The sequence below is a fragment of the Phyllobates terribilis genome, unplaced genomic scaffold, assembly GCF_046119375.1.
Source record: "Phyllobates terribilis strain yellow unplaced genomic scaffold, ASM4611937v1 Scaffold_8__6_contigs__length_399053987, whole genome shotgun sequence".
Classification (NCBI taxonomy): Eukaryota; Metazoa; Chordata; class Amphibia; order Anura; family Dendrobatidae; genus Phyllobates; species Phyllobates terribilis.
In genome coordinates, this window is record NW_027362768.1 from 166,248,386 (window position 1) to 166,267,295 (window position 18,910).

General features: G+C 52.4%; 1 protein-coding gene across 1 annotated transcript in view; it reads right to left on the reverse strand.

The window, feature by feature from the left end:
• LOC141157714 (uncharacterized) overlaps positions 1–18,910 on the reverse strand; it is a 106,056-nt gene that overhangs the window by 56,161 nt on the left and 30,985 nt on the right. The window contains exons 4-7 of the mRNA XM_073645260.1: positions 5,656–5,976; positions 3,680–3,810; positions 1,331–1,639; positions 761–1,096 (exon numbers count right to left, since the gene is read on the reverse strand). Of these exons, the coding sequence (XP_073501361.1) occupies positions 761–1,096; positions 1,331–1,639; positions 3,680–3,810; positions 5,656–5,976 (1,097 nt within the window). The remainder of the gene's footprint in view (positions 1–760; positions 1,097–1,330; positions 1,640–3,679; positions 3,811–5,655; positions 5,977–18,910) is intronic.

An 18,910-nucleotide genomic window follows, 5' to 3' on the forward strand; every position in this document is an offset into this window, starting at 1 on the left:
CTGTAGGCGCAGTGGTGAACTCCGCCGGGGCTGGAGGCGCAGTGGTGGACTCAGCGGGGGCTGCAGGCGCAGAGCTGGACTCTGCGGGGGCTGGAGGCGCAGTGCTGGACTCTGCGGGGCCTGGAGGCGCAGTGCTGGACTCTTCGGGGGCTGGAGGCGCAGTGCTGGACTCTGCGGGGGCTGGAGGCACAGTGCTGGACTCTGTGGGGGCTTGAGGCGCAGTGCTGGACTCTGCGGGGTCTGGAGGCACAGTGGTCGGCTCTGCCGGGGCTTGAGGCGCAGTGGTGGGCTCTGCCGGGGCTGGAGGCGCAGTGGTGGGCTCTGCCGGGGCTGGAGGCGCAGTGGTGGGCTCTGCCGGGGCTGGAGGCGCACTGGTGGACTCTGCCGGGGCTGGAGGCGCACTGGTGGACTCTGCCGGGGCTGGAGGCGCACTGGTGGACTCTGCCGGGGCTGGAGGCGCACTGGTGGACTCTGCCGGGGCTGGAGGCGCAGTGGTGGACTCTGCCGGGGCTGGAGGCGCACTGGTGGACTCTGCCGGGGCTGGAGGCACAGTGGTGGACTCTGCCGGGGCTGGAGGCACAGTGGTGGACTCTGCCGGGGCTGGAGGCACAGTGGTGGACTCTGCCGGGGCTGGAGGCGCAGTGGTGGACTCTGCCGGGGCTGGAGGCGCAGTGGTGGACTCTGCCGGGGCTGGAGGCGCAGTGGTGGACTCTGCCGGGGCTGGAGGCGCAGTGGTGGACTCTGCCGGGGCTGGAGGCGCAGTGGTGGACTCTGCCGGGGCTGGAGGCGCAGTGGTGGACTCTGCCTGGGCTGGAGGCGCAGTGGTGGACTCTGCCGGGGCTGGAGGCGCAGTGGTGGACTCTGGCGGGGCTGGAGGCGCAGTGGTGGACTCTGTCGGGGCTGGAGGCGCAGTGGTGGACTCTGCCGGGGCTGGAGTCGCAGAGCTAGACTGTGGCGGGGCTGGAGGCGCAGTGCTGGACTCTGGTGGGGCTGGAGGCGCAGTGCTGGACTCTGGCGGGGCTGGAGCCACAGTGGTGGACTCTGGCGGGGCTGGAGCCGCAGTAGTGGACTCTGCCGGGGCTGGAGCCGCAGTGGTGGACTCTGCCGGGGCTGGAGCCGCAGTGGTGGACTCTGCCGGGGCTGGAGCCGCAGTGGTGGACTCTGCCGGGGCTGGAGCCGCAGTGGTGGACTCTGCCGGGGCTGGAGCCGCAGTGCTGGACTCTCCCGGGGCTGTAGCCACAGTGGTGGACTCTGCTGGGGCTGGAGGCGCAGTGGTGGACTCTGCCGGGGCTGGAGGCGCAGTGGTGGACTCTGCCGGGGCTGGGGGCGCAGTGGTGGACTCTGCCGGGGCTGGAGGCGCAGTGGTGGACTCTGCCGGGGCTGGAGGCACAGTGGTGGACTCTGCCGGGGCTGGAGGCACAGTGGTGGACTCTGACGGGGCTGGAGCCGCAGTGGTCGACTCTGCCGGGGCTGGAGCCGCAGTGGTCGACTCTGCGGGGGCTGGAGGCGCAGTGCTGGACTCTGCGAGGGCTGGAGGCACAGTGCTGGACTCTGCCGGGGCTGGAGGTGCAGTGCTGGACTCTGCCGGGGCTGGAGGCGCAGTGCTGGAGTCTGCCGGGGCTGGAAGCGCAGTGCTGGACTCTGCCGGGGCTGTAGCCGCAGTGGTGGACTCTGCCGGGGCTGGAGGCCCAGTGGTGGACTCTTCCGGGTCTGGAGGCGCAGTGGTGGACTCTGCCGGGGCTGGAGGCGCAGTGGTGGACTCCGCCGGGGCTGGAGGCGCAGTGGTGGACTCCGCCGGGGCTGGAGGCGCAGTGGTGAACTCCGCCGGGGCTGGAGGCGCAGTGCTGGACTCAGTGGGGGCTGGAGGCGCAGTGGTGGACTCAGCGGGGGCTGGAGGCGCAGAGCTGGACTCTGCGGGGGCTGGAGGCGCAGTGCTGGACTCTGCGGGGGCTGGAGGCGCAGTGCTGGACTCTTCGGGGGCTGAAGGCGCAGTGCTGGACTCTGCGGGGGCTGAAGGCGCAGTGCTGGACTCTGTGGGGGCTTGAGGCGCAGTGCTGGACTCTGCGGGGTGTGGAGGCACAGTGGTGGGCTCTGCCGGGGCTGGAGGCGCAGTGGTGGGCTCTGCCGGGGCTGGAGGCGCAGTGTTGGGCTCTGCCGGGGCTGGAGGCGCAGTGGTGGGCTCTGCCGGGGCTGGAGGCGCAGTGGTGGACTCTGCGGGGGCTGGAGGCGCAGTGCTGGAATCTGCGGGGGCTGGAGGCGCAGTGCTGGACTCTTCCGGGGCTGGAGGCGCAGTGCTGGACTCTGCGGGGGCTGGAGGCGCAGTGCTGGACTCTGCGGGGGCTGGAGGCGCAGTGATAGACTCTGCGGGGGCTGGAGGCGCAGTGATGGACTCTGCGGGGGTTGGAGGCACAGTGCTGGACTCTGCGGGGGCTGGAGGCGCAGTGCTGGACTCTGCGGGGGCTGGAGGCGCAGTGGTGGACTCCGCCGGTGCTGGAGGCGCAGTGGTGGACTGCGCCGGGGCTGGAGGCGAAGTGGTGGACTGCGCCGGGGCTGGAGGCGCAGTGGTGGACTCCGCCGGGGCTGGAGGCGCAGTGGTGGACTCCGCCGGGGCTGGAGGCGCAGTGGTGGACTCCGCCGGGGCTGGAGGCGCAGTGGTGAACTCCGCCGGGGCTGGAGGCGCAGTGGTGGACTCAGCGGGGGCTGGAGGCGCAGTGCTGGACTCTGCGGGGGCTGGAGGCGCAGTGCTGGACTCTGCGGGGGCTGGAGGCGCAGTGCTGGACTCTGCGGGGGCTGGAGGCGCAGTGGTGGACTCTGCCGGGGCTGGAGGCGCAGTGGTGGACTCCGATGGGGCTGGAGGCGCAGTGGTGGACTCCGCCGGGGCTGGAGGCGCAGTGGTGGACTCCGCCGGAGCTGGAGGCGCAGTGGTGGACTCCGCCGGGGCTGGAGGCGCAGTGGTGGACTCCGCCGGGGCTGGAGGCGCAGTGGTGAACTCCGCCGGGACTGGAGGCGCAGTGCTGGACTCTGCGGGGGCTGGAGGCGCAGTGCTGGACTCTGCGTTGGCTGGAGGCGCAGTGCTGGGCTCTGCGGGGGCTGGAGGCGCAGTGGTGGGCTCTGCCGGGGCTGGAGGCGCAGTGGTGGGCTCTGCCGGGGCTGGAGGCGCAGTGGTGGGCTCTGCCGGGGCTGGAGGCGCAGTGGTGGGCTCTGCCGAGGCTGGAGGCGCAGTGGTGGACTCCGATGGGGCTGGAGGCGCAGTGGTGGACTCCGCCGGGGCTGGAGGCGCAGTGCTGGACTCCGCCGGGGCTGGAGGCGCAGTGGTGGACTCCGCCGGGGCTGGAGCCACAGTGCTGGACTCCGCCGGGGCTGGAGGCGCAGTGGTGGACTCCGCCGGGGCTGGAGGCGCAGTGGTGGACTGTGCGGGGGCTGGAGGCGCAGTGGTGGGCTCTGCTGGGGCTGGAGGCGCAGTGGTGGGCTCTGCCGGGGCTGGAGGCGCAGTGGTGGACTCTGCCGGGGCTGGAGGCGCAGTGGTGGACTCCGATGGGGCTGGAGGCGCAGTGGTGGACTCCGCCGGGGCTGGAGGTGCAGTGGTGGACTCCGCCGGGGCTGGAGGCGCAGTGGTGGACTCCGCCGGGGCTGGAGGCGCAGTGGTGGACTCCGCCGGGGCTGGAGGCGCAGTGGTGGACTCCGCCGGGGCTGGAGGCGCAGTGGTGGACTCCGCCGGGGCTGGAGGCGCAGTGGTGGACTCCGCCGGGGCTGGAGGCGCAGTGGTGGACTCCGCCGGGGCTGGAGGCGCAGTGGTGGACTCCGCCGGGGCTGGAGGCGCAGTGGTGGACTCCGCCGGGGCTGGAGGCGCAGTGGTGAACTCCGCCGGGGCTGGATGCGCAGTGGTGGACTCCGCGGGGGCTGGAGGCGCAGTGCTGAACTCTACGGGGGCTGGAGGCGCAGTGCTGGACTCTTCCGGGGCTGGAGGCGCAGTGCTGGACTCTGCGGGGGCTGGAGGCGCAGTGCTGGACTCTGCGGGGGCTGGAGGCGCAGTGATGGACTCTGCGGGGGTTGGAGGCGCAGTGCTGGACTCTGCGGGGGCTGGAGGCGCAGTGCTGGACTCCGCCGGGGCTGGAGGCGCAGTGGTGGACTCCGCCGGGGCTGGAGGCGCAGTGGTGGACTCCGCCGGGGCTGGAGGCGCAGTGGTGGACTCCGCCGGGGCTGGAGGCGCAGTGGTGAACTCCGCCGGGGCTGGAGGCGCAGTGGTGGACTCAGCGGGGGCTGGAGGCGCAGTGGTGGACTCAGCGGGGACTGGAGGCGCAGTGGTGGACTCAGCGGGGGCTGGAGGCGCAGTGCTGGACTCTGCGGGGGCTGGAGGCGCAGTGCTGGACTCTGCGGGGGCTGGAGGCGCAGTGCTGGACTCTGCGGGGGCTTGAGGCGCAGTGCTGGACTCTGATGGGGCTGGAGGCGCAGTGGTGGACTCCGCCGGGGCTGGAGGCGCAGTGGTGGACTCCGCCGGTGCTGGAGGCGCAGTGGTGGACTCCGCCGGGGCTGGAGGCGCAGTGGTGGACTCCGCCGGGGCTGGAGGCGCAGTGGTGGACTCAGCGGGGGCTGGAGGCGCAGTGCTGGACTCTGCGGGGGCTGGAGGCGAAGTGCTGGACTCTGCGGGGGCTGGAGGTGCAGTGCTGGACTCTGCCGGGGCTGGAGGCGCAGTGGTGGACTCCGATGGGGCTGGAGGCGCAGTGGTGGACTCCGCCGGAGCTGGAGGCACAGTGGTGGACTCCGCCGGGGCTGGAGGCGCAGTGGTGGACTCCGCCGGGGCTGGAGGCGCAGTGGTGGACTCCGCCGGGGCTGGAGGCGCAGTGGTGGACTCAGCGGGGGCTGGAGGCGCAGTGGTGGACTCTGCGGGGGCTGGAGGCGCAGTGGTGGGCTCTGCGGGGGCTGGTGGCGCAGTGGTGGGCTCTGCCGGGGCTGGAGGCGCAGTGGTGGGCTCTGCCGGGGCTGGAGGCGAAGTGGTGGGCTCTGCCGGGGCTGGGGGCGCAGTGGTGGACTCCGTTGGGGCTGGAGGCGCAGTGGTGGACTCCGAAGGGGCTGGAGGCGCAGTGGTGGACTCCGCCGGGGCTGGAGGCGCAGTGGTGGACTCCATCGGGGCTGGAGGCGCAGTGGTGGACTCCGCCGGGGCTGGAGGCGCAGTGGTGGACTCCGCCGGGGCTGGAGGCGCAGTGGTGGACTCCGCCGGGGCTGGAGGCGCAGTGGTGGACTCCGCCGGGGCTGGAGGCGCAGTGGTGGACTCCGCCGGGGCTGGAGGCGCAGTGGTGAACTCCGCCGGGGCTGGATGCGCAGTGGTGGACTCTGCGGAGGCTGGAGGCGCAGTGCTGGACTCTGCGGGGGCTGGAGGCGCAGTGCTGGACTCTGCGGGGGCTGGAGGCGCAGTGCTGGACTCTGCGGGGGCTGGAGGCGCAGTGGTGGACTCCGCCGGGGCTGAAGGCGCAGTGGTGAACTCCGCCGGGGCTGGAGGCGCAGTGGTGGACTCTGCGGGGGCTGGAGGCGCAGTGCTGGACTCTGCGGGGGCTGGAGGCGCAGTGATGGACTCTGCGGGGGCTGGAGGCGCACTGCTGGACTCTGCGGGGGCTGGAGGCGCAGTGCTGGACTCTGCAGGGGCTGGAGGCGCAGTGCTGGACTCTGCGGGGGCTGGAGGCGCAGTGCTGGACTCTGCGGGGGCTGGAGGCGCAGTGCTGGACTCTGCGGGGGCTGGAGGCGCAGTGCTGGACTCTGCGGGGGCTGGAGGCACAGTGCTGGACTCTGCGGGGGCTGGAGGGGAAGTGCTGGACTCTGCGTGGGCTGGAGGCGCAGTGCTGGACTCTGCGGGGGCTGGAGGTGCAGTGGTGGACTCTGCGGGGGCTGGAGGCACAGTGCTGGACTCTGCGGGGCCTGGATGCGCGGCACTACTTGTTTGTGTAGAGTTGGTTGTCGGTGCCGAGGAGGAGGTCATTTTACCTGTTGTAGGAAAACAACATTATTAGGTGTTAGATAATTTCAGTACAAATTTCTCACTTGGAGACCTCAGTAGAAAACTCAGATTATGGTGGATTGTGTACATCTGCAGCTCAGCATTCCTTATGTGATGTGTGTGAGATATAATGGACACTGTGGCCCCTATTCATGAAGGTGTTTGTGTCATTTTTCTGGCATAAAACAGCTTCATTTGTTGAAAACTCTTTGCACACCTTGGACGTTGCATAAAAAGTTTGTAAAGTTGAACATTTTCACATCTGTCCCAGACATATTCACTAAAATGGGCTGAATGGGGCGCGGTTAATTTGTTACAATTTATGCCTCTTTATTTGTGCAAATTTCTCTAGAGATCTACTCCAGTCCCTGATGGGGCATTCCAGGTAAGAGATGTACCTAAATAAGCATCAACCACAGTTACTGATAACACTGTTCTACAGCCAAATTGGTTCAGAGATGAAAACAGTTGATCTTAACTAATTTTGTGGTGCTGAAAACGAATATGATATTTAAATTTGCCAATTTGGTCTAATTTTCAAGATCCAGAGGAGGTTGTAATTACTTATGACTCCTTTCATGCAGGTTATGATCATTATTGCATTGTTAGTAGCACGTCTATTTCATCATCTATTTAGTATTTTGAGCCTCTATTGTTCTATAATTTTAAAGCGACCAATCCAAAAACTCTAATTCAGCTCCGATGATATAATCCTAATTACAGTGGCATCACCTTCTTTTATAAATGCTCCGTGTGTAAGGTATACAGTTTTAGGATCCCTTAGCTTAGTTCACACATGTCAAACTCTGGCACATGGGTCAAATTTGGCCCGCAGGGTGGTTTTATTTGGCCTGTGACACCAGAACCACCACCCCTATGTGATCGCATTATTCTGTATGGAGGACTGTGTGTGGCCAATTATTCTGTATGGAGGACTATGTGGGGCCCATTATTCTGTATAGAGGAAACTGTGGGGCCCATTATTCTATATGGAGGACTATGTGGTACCCATTATACTGTATGGAGGACTATGCGGGGTCCATTATTCTGTATGGAGGATTATGTCGGGCCCATTATTCTGTATGGAGGACTATGTGGTACCCATTATACTGTATGGAGGACAATGCGGGGTCCATTATTCTGTATGGAGGATTATGTGGGGCCCATTATTCTGTATGGAGGACTATGTGAGGCCCATTATTCTGTATGGCGTAAACTGTGGGGCCCATTTTTCACTGGAGTGTCAGAGGTGACAGACAGTCGCCCTGCAGTGGGTTGCAGGAGATCTCTACGTTTGTCATTGCATACAGCTTCTTAGATTAGAGGCTGTCTTTAGGACCAAGCGGCTACCTCTCTCTTGCTAAGTAGCTCTCTGGTCTGGGTGTATATATACCTGATGTGTCTGAGAGGGAGTCGCCGGCTATCTACATTTGTACTTAGCAGGAGCAGTACTTTGTCCAGGGCCGGCGTCAGCACCCGGGCAAGTGTCGGGGCCCTGAGCAGGCGGGGGAGCCCATTCACTGTCGGGCACCCCACTGTGCTATGGGACCCGTGAGCGGTGCGGTGACAGCGCCCCCCCCCCCTTCCCGGCCCGCTTGCTCATATTTTAAGCATAAAAAAGATATCTACACCTATTTAATATGGCTAAAGCCTAACTGATTATGAAGAATCAGTGTTTTATGACTGGAAATTGTAACATCTAGAATATGTAAATGATTGCAACATACTATGTGGGGGCTGTAACTATGAATGTTATATACCTCAAGTATGCAGAAGATGTTTATATGTGGAACATATGATCAATGTTTATTTGACCGTGAATAGTGGCATAATTTAAAATTGGGACATCTTGTATCTGTCAATTGTATATTAGAAAATATTATATGCCGCACTGTAACTTCTTCGGAATTGACATTGTGTGTTGATATAAGCTTGTAGATCAGACCCATTGTTTGATCTACAGTTTGGTTATCTTAATTTTTGGTGGGATATGTACTGTTTATTAATGGCCTCCCCTTCCCATTCTGTATCATTTAGCTTTAACAAACTTGCCTTGAGGGCCGAAGCATGCATGCGCGTCATACCTGCAGGCAGCCCGTCCCCCGGCTTTCGGCATCTCATCGTGAGGACCTGCGCTATGGTCAGTTGATCGTGACGCGGGTGCCACGTGATGCCGACGCCGTGGGCCGCCCCGCTTGTTATGACGCGGTATGCGTCACCAAAAGTCCTCAAACAGATTGACCGGAACACGGTCTGTGCACGTGGTGATTGGTGTGTGGACATTTAAAAGGGTCATTCTGACACTGCCATATGCCCCCTGACGAAGGTTCGCTGAAACGTGCGTTGGGGTGGACATACACCCATCCAGCCATTGGTATGCTCTTGGCTTCCCGGATTTAAGGTAGCTATATATTCCATATACAACATACTTAACTATGTATTGTCTACAAACTGCCCTAATTGGTGGGGATACTTGAGTGGTAGTATGGATTGGAGCATATAATTTATTGTTGATTGTGTTGATATGCCAAAGGGGCTGGAAGTTCTGTATGTCTGTTCTTCCCTGTACATGGCCATTTGTGTCAAACACTCCCTATGCGATTGAATTGTTTTTAATTAAGACATGTTTAATAAAGGTATATTATTTTTATATTAACAAATGTCTATGGGCTTTATGTCGCTATCTCTATTTTTCATACTCCAAAAGCAGCAACATGAATATTTCTGCAATGGTGCGACGCAGCGCAAAATGGAAAAAAGCGGTAGAATAAGTGGAGTTAGGGGATTTTTAAAAGGTATTTTACTTAATTTTTTAGCAAATGACGGGTCCTCTTTAAGATACATTTTTAGAAACCAGAACACTTTGAAATTCTGTTCACAGGTGCACAAAAAGAGGACTATTGGCAGGTACGGTATTTATTCCTGTGTGGACAGAAGCTATTTCCTCTGATGCTCTTAACTTCTAAACATTTCCGTATTACCTCTCCCTGAAGGTGATAGGATGATAGCTGCTTTATTGTTCTGCTGTAAAGATTACAAGTTATCTGTGAGTCCACCTCTGATATTTGTGTCATATGCTGACATCTAGTGGTCAATAGGACATTGACCTTTTTCTTGAAATATTTTAAATCAGTTGTGAAAGCAAAATAAATCAGTGGTGAAAGCAAAACAATTTCTCCAGGATTATGCCACTAATCAGTGCATCTGTTAATATCTGTTTATATCACAGGGACAGGATGAATACAGAATATTGGGCTAATCCTAAAGCCTAGTTGAGAATTTAGTTGCCAGACAATCAGAATGAAAATCATAAAATGGCCAGTCTTGCATAATTTGGGACATTCTCTAAAGGTGTTTATTTACGGCGCCGCTTGTGTGTGTGTCTGATGATGGAGAGCCAGTTTGTAGATTTAGAAATTGGTTTTGCTGTGTTCACAGCACTGTAAAAATAACATGTTACATATATTCTGTGGGTCCACATCTAAGAATGGTGGACTGTGCTATTGTATCTCTACTCCTGAAGTCACGAATTGCATCATAATATAGTGTGAACAAGGTTATGCATCATTTATATATACAGTACAGACCAAAAGTTTGGACACACCTTCTCATTTAAAGATTTTTCAGTGTTTTCTTGACTATGAAAATTGTATATTCACACTGAAGGCATCAAAACTATGAATTAACACATGTGGAATTATATACTTAACAAAAAAGTGTGAAACAACTGAAAATATTTCTTATATTCTAGGTTCTTCAAAGTAGCCACCTTTTGCTTTGATGACTGCTTTGCACACTCTTGGCATTCTCTTGATGAGCTTCAAGAGGTAGTCACCGGAAAGGGTCTTCCAACAATCTTGAAGGAGTTCCCAGAGATGCTTAGCACTTGTTGGCCCTTTTGCCTTCACTCTGCGGTCCAGCTCATCCCAAACCATCTCGATTTGGTTCAGGTCTGGTGACTGTGGAGGCCAGGTCATCTGGCGAAGCACCCCATCACTCACCTTCTTGGTCAATTAGCCCTTACACAGCCTGGAGGTGTGTTTGGGGTCATTGTCCTGTTGAAAAATAAATGATGGTCCAACTAAACGCAAACCGGATGGAATAGCATGCCGCTGCAAGATGCTCTGGTAGCCATGCTAGTTTAGTATGCCTTCAATTTTGAATAAATCCCCAACAGTGTCACCAGCTAAGCACCCCCACACCATCACACCTCCTCCTCCATGCTTCACGGTGGGAACCAGGCATGTAGAGTCCATCCGTTCACCTTATCTGCGTCGCACAAAGCCTTAGTGGTTGGAACCAAAGATCTCAAATTTGAACTCATCAGACCAAAGCACAGATTTCCACTGGTCTAATGTCCATTCCTTGTGTTCTTTAGCCCAAACAAGTCTCTTTTGCTTGTTGCCTGTCCTTAGCAGTGGTTTCCTAGCAGCTATTTTACCATGAAGGCCTGCTGCACAAAGTCTCCTCTTAACAGTTGTTGAAGAGATGTGTCTGCTGCTAGAACTCTGTGTGGCATTGACCTGGTCTCTAATCTGAGCTGCTGTTAACCTGCAATTTCTGAGGCTGGTGACTCGGATAAACTTATCCTCAGAAGCAGAGGTGACTCTTGGTCTTCCTTTCCTGGGGCGGTCCTCATGTGAGCCAGTTTCTTTGTAGCGCTTGATGGTTTTTGCAACTGCACTTAGGGACACTTTCAAAGTTTTCCCAATTTTACGCACTGACTGACCTTCATTTCTTAAAGTAATGATGGCCACTCGTTTTTCTTTACTTATTTGCTTTTTTCTTGCCATAATACAAATTGTAACAGTCTATTCAGTAGGACTATCAGCTGTGTATCCACCTGACTTCTGCACATCACAACTGATGGTCCCAACCCCATTTATAAGTCAAGAAAGCCCACTTATTAAACCTGACAGGGCACACCTGTGAAGTGAAAACCATTTCCGGTGACTACCTCTTGAAGCTCATCAAGAGAATGCTAAGAGTGTGCAAAGCAGTCATCAAAGCAAAAGGTGGCTACTTTGAAGAACCTAGAATATAAGACATATTTTCAGTTGTTTCACACTTTTTTGTTAAGTATATAATTCTACATGTGTTAATTCATAGTTTTGATGCCTTCAGTGTGAATGTACAATTTTCATAGTCATGAAAATACAGAAAAATCTTTAAATGAGAAGGTGTGTCCAAACTTTTGGTCTGTACTGTATATGGTAATGTGTAAGACATAAGTAAGATGTCCAGTGTAACGTATAGATTAAGACATAGGTTAGGCTTAGGACATAACATAGACTTCGGGATAATATGTGTCTTTCAGACGCAAGTACAATTGAAGCTCTGACTGTCAGAAAATGTTAGCAGCATGATCAGGTCATGTGATCACGCTGCTGACGTCACTGGTCGGCGCGGCTGCACACAGAGATGGTGGTAAGTGCTCCACACTGGAGCTGAAGACAATGAAAAGAGAGGGGGCAATATTTACTCTGTGGGGGGCAATATTTATGCTGTGGGGGGCAATATTTATGCTGTGGGGTGGCAATATTTATGCTGGGGGGTAATATTTATGCTGTGGGGTGGCAATATTTATGCTGTGGGGGCAATATTTAGTGTGGGGGAGAGGGGTGGGGAAGATTTAGTCTAACGGGGAGGAAGATTTGAGGACAAAACTTTGAGGAGCAAGGGAGGGACAGGTTTAGACAATATGGAGAGCAGGAGAGATTTGAAGCCATAGTATGAATAGAAAGTGGGGAGATAGGGGGCATATATGAGGAAATAATATGGGGGATGGGTGCATTAACAATATAGTGATTGCGAGAGATGGATGCAGACACAGTATGGTGAGTGAGGGGATTGGTGCAGACACAGAATGGGGAGTATGGGTGTGAATGCAGTACGGGGAGTGAAGGGGGAAATGTATGGGGAGCGAGTGAGAGGATGGATGCAAACAGTATGGGGAGTCGGGGGAATTTGTGAGGAGACAGTATGGGGGAGAAAGTGTGAGTGGGCACAGAATAAAGAGTGAGTAGTGTGGGGGGGGATAGCATGGGGGGACAGTGTAAGGGCACAGTCGGGAGGAGACAGCATGCTAAGGAGGGGGAGTGTGATGAGGTGGCATAGAATAGAGACTGGGCCCTATAAGGGGGACACAGTGTGAGAGGACAGTGTGAAAAGGGGGCTCAGTATGGAAAGGAGGGGGCAGTGTGGAGGGCCTGTAACATAAGAGGGACCATGTGGATTCATATTTTGTGCAGGGAATATAGTGAGGGGCAATTATTTATTCAGGGGCTCAGCATAGGGCAGATATTTTTTATTCAGGATCATTATAATGACAGTGCTATCTTTAAGGGCATCGTGTGGGGATGTACTGCAGAATGCAGAAGACCGGAGAAGATGGAAGTCTGCAGAGACGAGCTGTGGATGAGAAAAGTCATCATGGAGTCTGGACAAGATTAAGATGAAAAGAAAGAGACATTGTCTCTGGAGTTGTTCATCTAAAAAGGTACCTGGATGTAAATATTTTTTTGTGATACTAATTCTCATACTTTTATTTATGTTAGGAGCATTAAAGGAGTTGTCCAGGTTTGTGATGAGTTTGCAGTCACTTTATGTGACTGCAGACTTCTGAATTCTCACAGTGCACACTACACGCTGATAGGATTCTCTCATGCTGGAGATTTGCATACTTGCGGTCATGTGCTGACTAGACATGTGTGGCCTCACACAATGAATTGAATGAGGCAAGGCAAGTCTAGTCGTAATGTGGCCAGAAGTATACAAATACTTGTGCAAGAGAGAATCCAAAAAGTGTGCAGTGCATGCGCTGTGAGAATTCAGAAGCCTGCAGTCACATAGAGTGACTGCAGACTTTCATCTCTAAACTGGACAAGCCCTTTAACTATAAAATAAAGCCCTGTAGCCAATCTTAACAGCATGTAATATACTCACTGCCAGGATTCAGCTCCTATTGCTGGTTCCAGCAGTCATCACATGGCCACTTCACTCATATGTGATTTTCACACGGTCACGTGATAACTAGCTTTTCTTCCTGCTTCTTTCAGTTTTTCACTAAACATTGACAGAATTAGGAAGAGCAGCTAGCCGGCATATGACTGTAAGGCTATGTGCACACGATGCAGAAATGCTCAGGATTTTTTCCTGAGCGTTTCTGCATCTCCCTGGCAGAAAAAAACGCATGCGGATTGTACATGCGGATTGTACATGCGTTTTCCTGCCAGGGACATGTGGATATGGAGCGGTTACCCACTGACATTTCTGCATGCGGATTGACAAGCGCTTTCCAAGCGATTAGCATCACTTGGAAAGTGCTTGTGACAACTAGGTCACACTGTATAAATCCATGCAAAAAGCATGGATTTATATAGTGTGAGCCGAGAGTGGTAAAAATAAAAAATAATGTATACTTACCCTCCGATGGCCCCCGGTGTCCCGCTCACTCAGTTCTCCCTTGCCGGCAACATTGAATTGAAAGACCTGCCGACGTCAGCGTCACGTGACCCGTCACATGACTCTGACGTCAGCGCAGGTCCTTCAACTCACTGAAAAGTGCCGGGATGCAAGCAGGAGCGCAGCGCGGGCCGACAGAAGGTAAGTATACATTAATTTTTTATTTTATTCTTTTTTTACATATTTTTTAATGGTACCTGGGTGTGGATGAGACTCTCCTCTCCTCTACACCCGGGTACCATCCGCACATTAGAACGCGTGGATTACGCATCTACATATACAGTGATGCGTAATCCATGCGGTCTAATGCAAGTCAATGGCGGCGAAAACGCCGCGTTTCTGCAAAATTAATGGACATGCTGTGGATTTTTGAGCGCAGCATAAACGCTGCGGAAAAATCCGCAGCATGGGCACAGCACATGTGGATTATCATTGGGGAACATTGCTGCCCTTCTACCATGCATTTTTAATGCGTTTCCACAGCTGCAAAAATGCTGCGGAAACGCATTAAAAATGCATCGTGTGCACACAGCCTAAGAGTGTAAATCGCTTATGTGCTTTGAGTGATGGTGGTCGTGGTGGGTGATGGGGGCCGGGGAATCCCTGGCTTTGACAGAACCTGTAAACGTGGGGATAGTTCAGGAGGAATGGATAGTAATGCTGGAAATGTACTGTACTAAGGAAACAAGAATAAGAAGTGTTGTGCTGATACTGCGTGTTACTGTGGCACCCCAGGAGTCTGGTTGCCACAGTGGCATTGCCTCCCTCACAAGGGGGTGATGCCATGCCTGGAAGCAAGGAGGGGTCCCCTAATCAGGTTTTGCTAGCATAACACTTTCCTGGCTCCAGACCAGCAAGCGGAGCTCCTCCCCTTAGCAACTGGGATCTGGAGGCGGGGTTAGTTAGTGTGAGGAGAGCAGAGAGGAGTTGAAATCAGGACGTCGACGAGGAAAGACCTAGGGAGTGGAGCTGCACGGCAGTTCACCCCAGAGGAAGCGCAGAAGAACCGGACACCGGAGTCCGAGGTTGTGGGTCACTGAAGACCCAGCAGCAGAAACTGGAGGTCAGGAGACTGCAGGTCTCCTGGCCCCATCAGACGCCCGGAGGCTCAGCAGCACATAGGGCCCAGCACCTCCACGTAGACTCTCCAAGAAGACCCGAACTGTCTGCTATATGGGTGAGAACAAAGACGTTTTACTCAGGGACGAGGGCCACAGCATATCTATAAGCAGCAGGGCCAAAGAGATTAGCACAAAGGGAAGGCCTCCAACTTCACCTGGCGAGGTGGATTCCCAACTTGCTTCCAGGCCGCCTGGACCTCCACTACCAGCTAGTACCTGTGCCCCGGTCTGCCTAACCACCGCAAGTAAAGATAAGAGGAAACCGCCATTAAGTTGTGGACTGATTATTAACTGCGCCATCCTCTGCACTACACCATAACAGCAACATCTATAAAATCACTACTTCCTGCCCTGGAGCTAAGCTCTACCTGTGGAGAGCTGAACCAACTCTGCTGCGTCACCATCAGATCCAGAGGTTCTGCACCACAGCAGCAGCCCTATATAGCCACATACCACAAGTGGCGTCACGAACATTATATAAAAACTATAATCCCCTTTCCCAAATTCCCCTTTTATTGACCGCCCTGGGTCACGGACCGGGTCACCGCCACTGTGACATCTCCCTTAGCAACGACCGGCCCGGCACCGAGTACCCCACGGCCCAGGGGACGCGTCATTATAGACTGATGAACTTGAACTGTCCAGTAAACGTTTGCTTGTTACAATGAACTGCGTGTTCCCTGATTATGTGCTGCTGATCCCGAGGAGGGAGACCTGGAGATAGCGGAGGCCGGCAGCCTACAAGTGAGTGTGATACACTCCACACTTGACAGCACATTGGGACTGGGACACGATTTTCCTGTAATGTGCATTTTCTTTTGCTTTTTTTTTTTTTAGCTCCACTCTGGAATTTGAGCTTATTTGGGCTTGATCTGTCATATTATACACTGCAAAACTTTAGTATTGCAGTGTATTAAACCTGTAAGTGTAAAACTGACAGGCAATCAATGTGGCACTGTGCCAGGCGAGATCTACCGTAATAGGGGTACTAACATGACAGGAGGAAGACCGATGGGGTAGCGAAGGAAACTCATTATACAGTCATATGAAAAAGTTTGGGCACCCCTATTAATCTTAAGCTTAATGTTTTCTAAAAATTGGTGTTTTTGCAACAGCTATTTCAGTTTGATATATGTAATAACTGTTGGACACAGTAATGTTTCTGCCTTGAAATGAGGTTTATTGTACTAACAGAAAATGTGCAATCTGCATTCAAACAAAATTTGACATGTGCATAAGTATGGGCACCTCACCAGAAAAGTGACATTAATATTTAGTAGATCCTCCTTTTGCAAAAATAACAGCCTCTAGTCGCTTCCTGTAGCTTTTAATGAGTTTCTGGATCCTGGATGAAGGTATTTTTCACCATTCCTCTTTCAAAACAATTCCAGTTCAGTTAAGTTTGATGGTCGCCGAGCATGGACTGCCCTCTTCAAATGATCCCACAGATGTTCAATGATATTCAGGTCTGCGGACTGGGATGGCCATTCCAGAACATTGTAAATGTTCCTCTGCATGAATGCCTGAGTAGATTTGGAGCGGTGTTTTGGATCATTGTCTTGCTGAAAGATCCATCCCCTGCGTAACTTCAACTTTATCACTGATTCTTGTACATTATTGTCAAGAATCTGCTGATACTGAGTGGAATCCATGTGTCCCTCAACTTTAACAAGATTCCCAGTGCTGGCATTGGCCACACAGCCCCAAAGCATGATGGAACCTCCACCAAATTTTACTGTGGGTAGCAAGTGTTTTTCTTGGAATGCTGTGTTTTTTTGCCGCCTTTTTGTATGACCAAACAACTCAATCTTGGTTTCATCAGTCCACAGGACCTTCTTGCAAAAAGAAATTGGCTTCTCCAAATGTGCTTTTGCATATCTCAGCCGACTCTGTTTGTGGCGTGCTTGCAGAAATGGCTTCTTTTGCATCACTCTCCCATACAGCTTCTCCTTGTGCAAAGTGCGTTGTATAGTTGACCAATGCACAGTGACACCATCTGCAGCAAGTTGATGCTGCAGCTCTCTGGAGGTGGTCTGAGGATTGTCCTTGACTGATCTCACCATTCTTCTTCTCTGCCTCTCTGATGTTTTTCTTGGCCTGCCACTTCTGGCCTTAACAATAACTATCCCTGTGTTCTTCCATTTCCTTACTATGTTCCTCACAGTGGAAACTGACAATTTAAATCTCTGAGACAGCTTTTTGTATCCTTCCCCTGAACAACTATGTTGAATAATCTTTGTTTTCAGATCATTTGACAGTTGTTTTGAGGAGCCAATGATGCCACTCTTCAGAGGAGATTCAAACAGGAGAACAACTTGCAAGTGGCCACTTTAAGTAGCTTTTCTCATGATTGCATACACCTGGCTATGAAGTTCAAAGCTCAATGAGGTTACAAAACCAAAAAAAGTGCTTTAGTAAGTCAGTAAAAAGTAGGTAGGAGTATTTAAAACAAGAAAATGATAAGGGTGCCCATACTTATGCACCTGTCAAATTTTGTTTGAATGCAGATTGCACATTTTCTGTTAGTACAATAAATATCATTTCAAGGCAGAAACATTACTGTGTCCAACAGTTATTACATATATCAAACTGAAATAGCTGTTGCAAAAACACCAATTTTTATAAAACGTTAAGCTTAAGATTAATAGGGGTGCCCAAACTTTTTCATAAAACTGTATGTACCAGCCCTGCTCCTGCTGTTCATCTCACAGGTGTACTGATAGCACCCATGAGAAAAGCATGATCTATATATATAATCCTCATCATTTGGATACGTTCACACAAACTGTATTTTCGGTCTGAGTGATATCCATGGAAAAAACTGATCACACACAGACAGCACTCGGACCAATGTTATTCAGTTGGGCTGTTGAGATGACAGTTTTTTTGGTCCATGTAAAGAGAATTGCAGCATGCACTAGTCTATTCCATATTTTGGACGAGACTCGCTTACGCAAGTCTATGGGTGCGAATAACAAATCAGATCAACTGTAAAGTATCTTATTTTTTACCGATACCTTTCAATTTCTAACAAAATAAATTGTTTTTGTTCTTGAAATTTTTTTTCACTGCTGATGTATAAAAACTAATGATGATGATGCCAGTAAGTATTGGGTCGGTAAAGTGTTTGTGATCTTGTAAGGATGGTGGGCTGTGCTCCAGCGTTCCTACTCCTGAAGACACCAATTGCATCAGTATCATGTGTTGTGATGTAATGTGAATAGTGTCCTGCGTCTTTGTATATATCGTGTCATGTGAATTGTTTTGTAATGTATTGTGATATGGTTATGCATGATGTATAATGTGTGTAGTAATGTAAGATAAGTAATGTGTAGTGTAAGGCTAAGGCTATGGCCCCACTATCAGTATTTGGTCAGTATTTTTCTTTAGCATTTGTAAGCCAAAACCAGGTGAGGAACAATCAGAGATAAAGGTATAATAAAAACAAGTCACCAATTCTGCATTTTTGACCCACTACTGGTTTTGGCTTACAAATACTGAGGAAAAATACTGACCAAATACTGATGGTGGGGCCATAGCCATAGTGAGTAAGGCAGATAGTATAGGGATGTACGGTGGTGTGAAAAAGTGTTCCCCCTTCCTGATTTCTTAATCTTTTAGAGAGTAAGACAGATAGTATAGAGATGTACAGTGGTGTGAAAAAATGTTACCCCCTTCCAGATTTCTCATTCTTTTACATGTTTGTCACATTTAAATGTTTCAGATCACAAAGCAAATTTAAATATTAGACAGAGATAACACAGTTAAACAGAAAATGCAGTTTTTAAATGAAGGTATTTATTATTAAGAGAAAAAAATCTAAACCTACAGGGCCCTATGTGAAAAAGTGATTGCCCCCTAAACCTAATAACTGTTTGGGCCACCATTAGCAGCAACAACTGCAATCAAGCATTTGCGATAACTGGCAATGAGTCTTTTACAGTGCTCTGGAGTAATTTTGACCCACTCATCTTTGCAAAATTGTTGTAATTCGGGCACATTGGAGGGTTTCCGAGCATGAACCTCTTTTTTAAGGTCATGCCACAGCGTCTCAATCGGATTAAGGCCAGGACTTTGGCTAGGCCACTCCAAAGTCATAATTCTGTTTTACTTAAGCCATTCAGAGGTGGACTTGGTGTGTTTTGGATCATTGTCCTGCTGCATAACCAAAGTGCGCTTCAGCTTAAGATCACAAACAGATGGCCGGACATTCTCCTTCAAGATTTTTTGGTACACAGCAGAATTCATTGTTCCATTTACCACAGCAAGTCTTCCAGGTCCTGAAGCAGCAAAACAGCCACAGACCATCACACTACCACCACCATATTTTACTGTT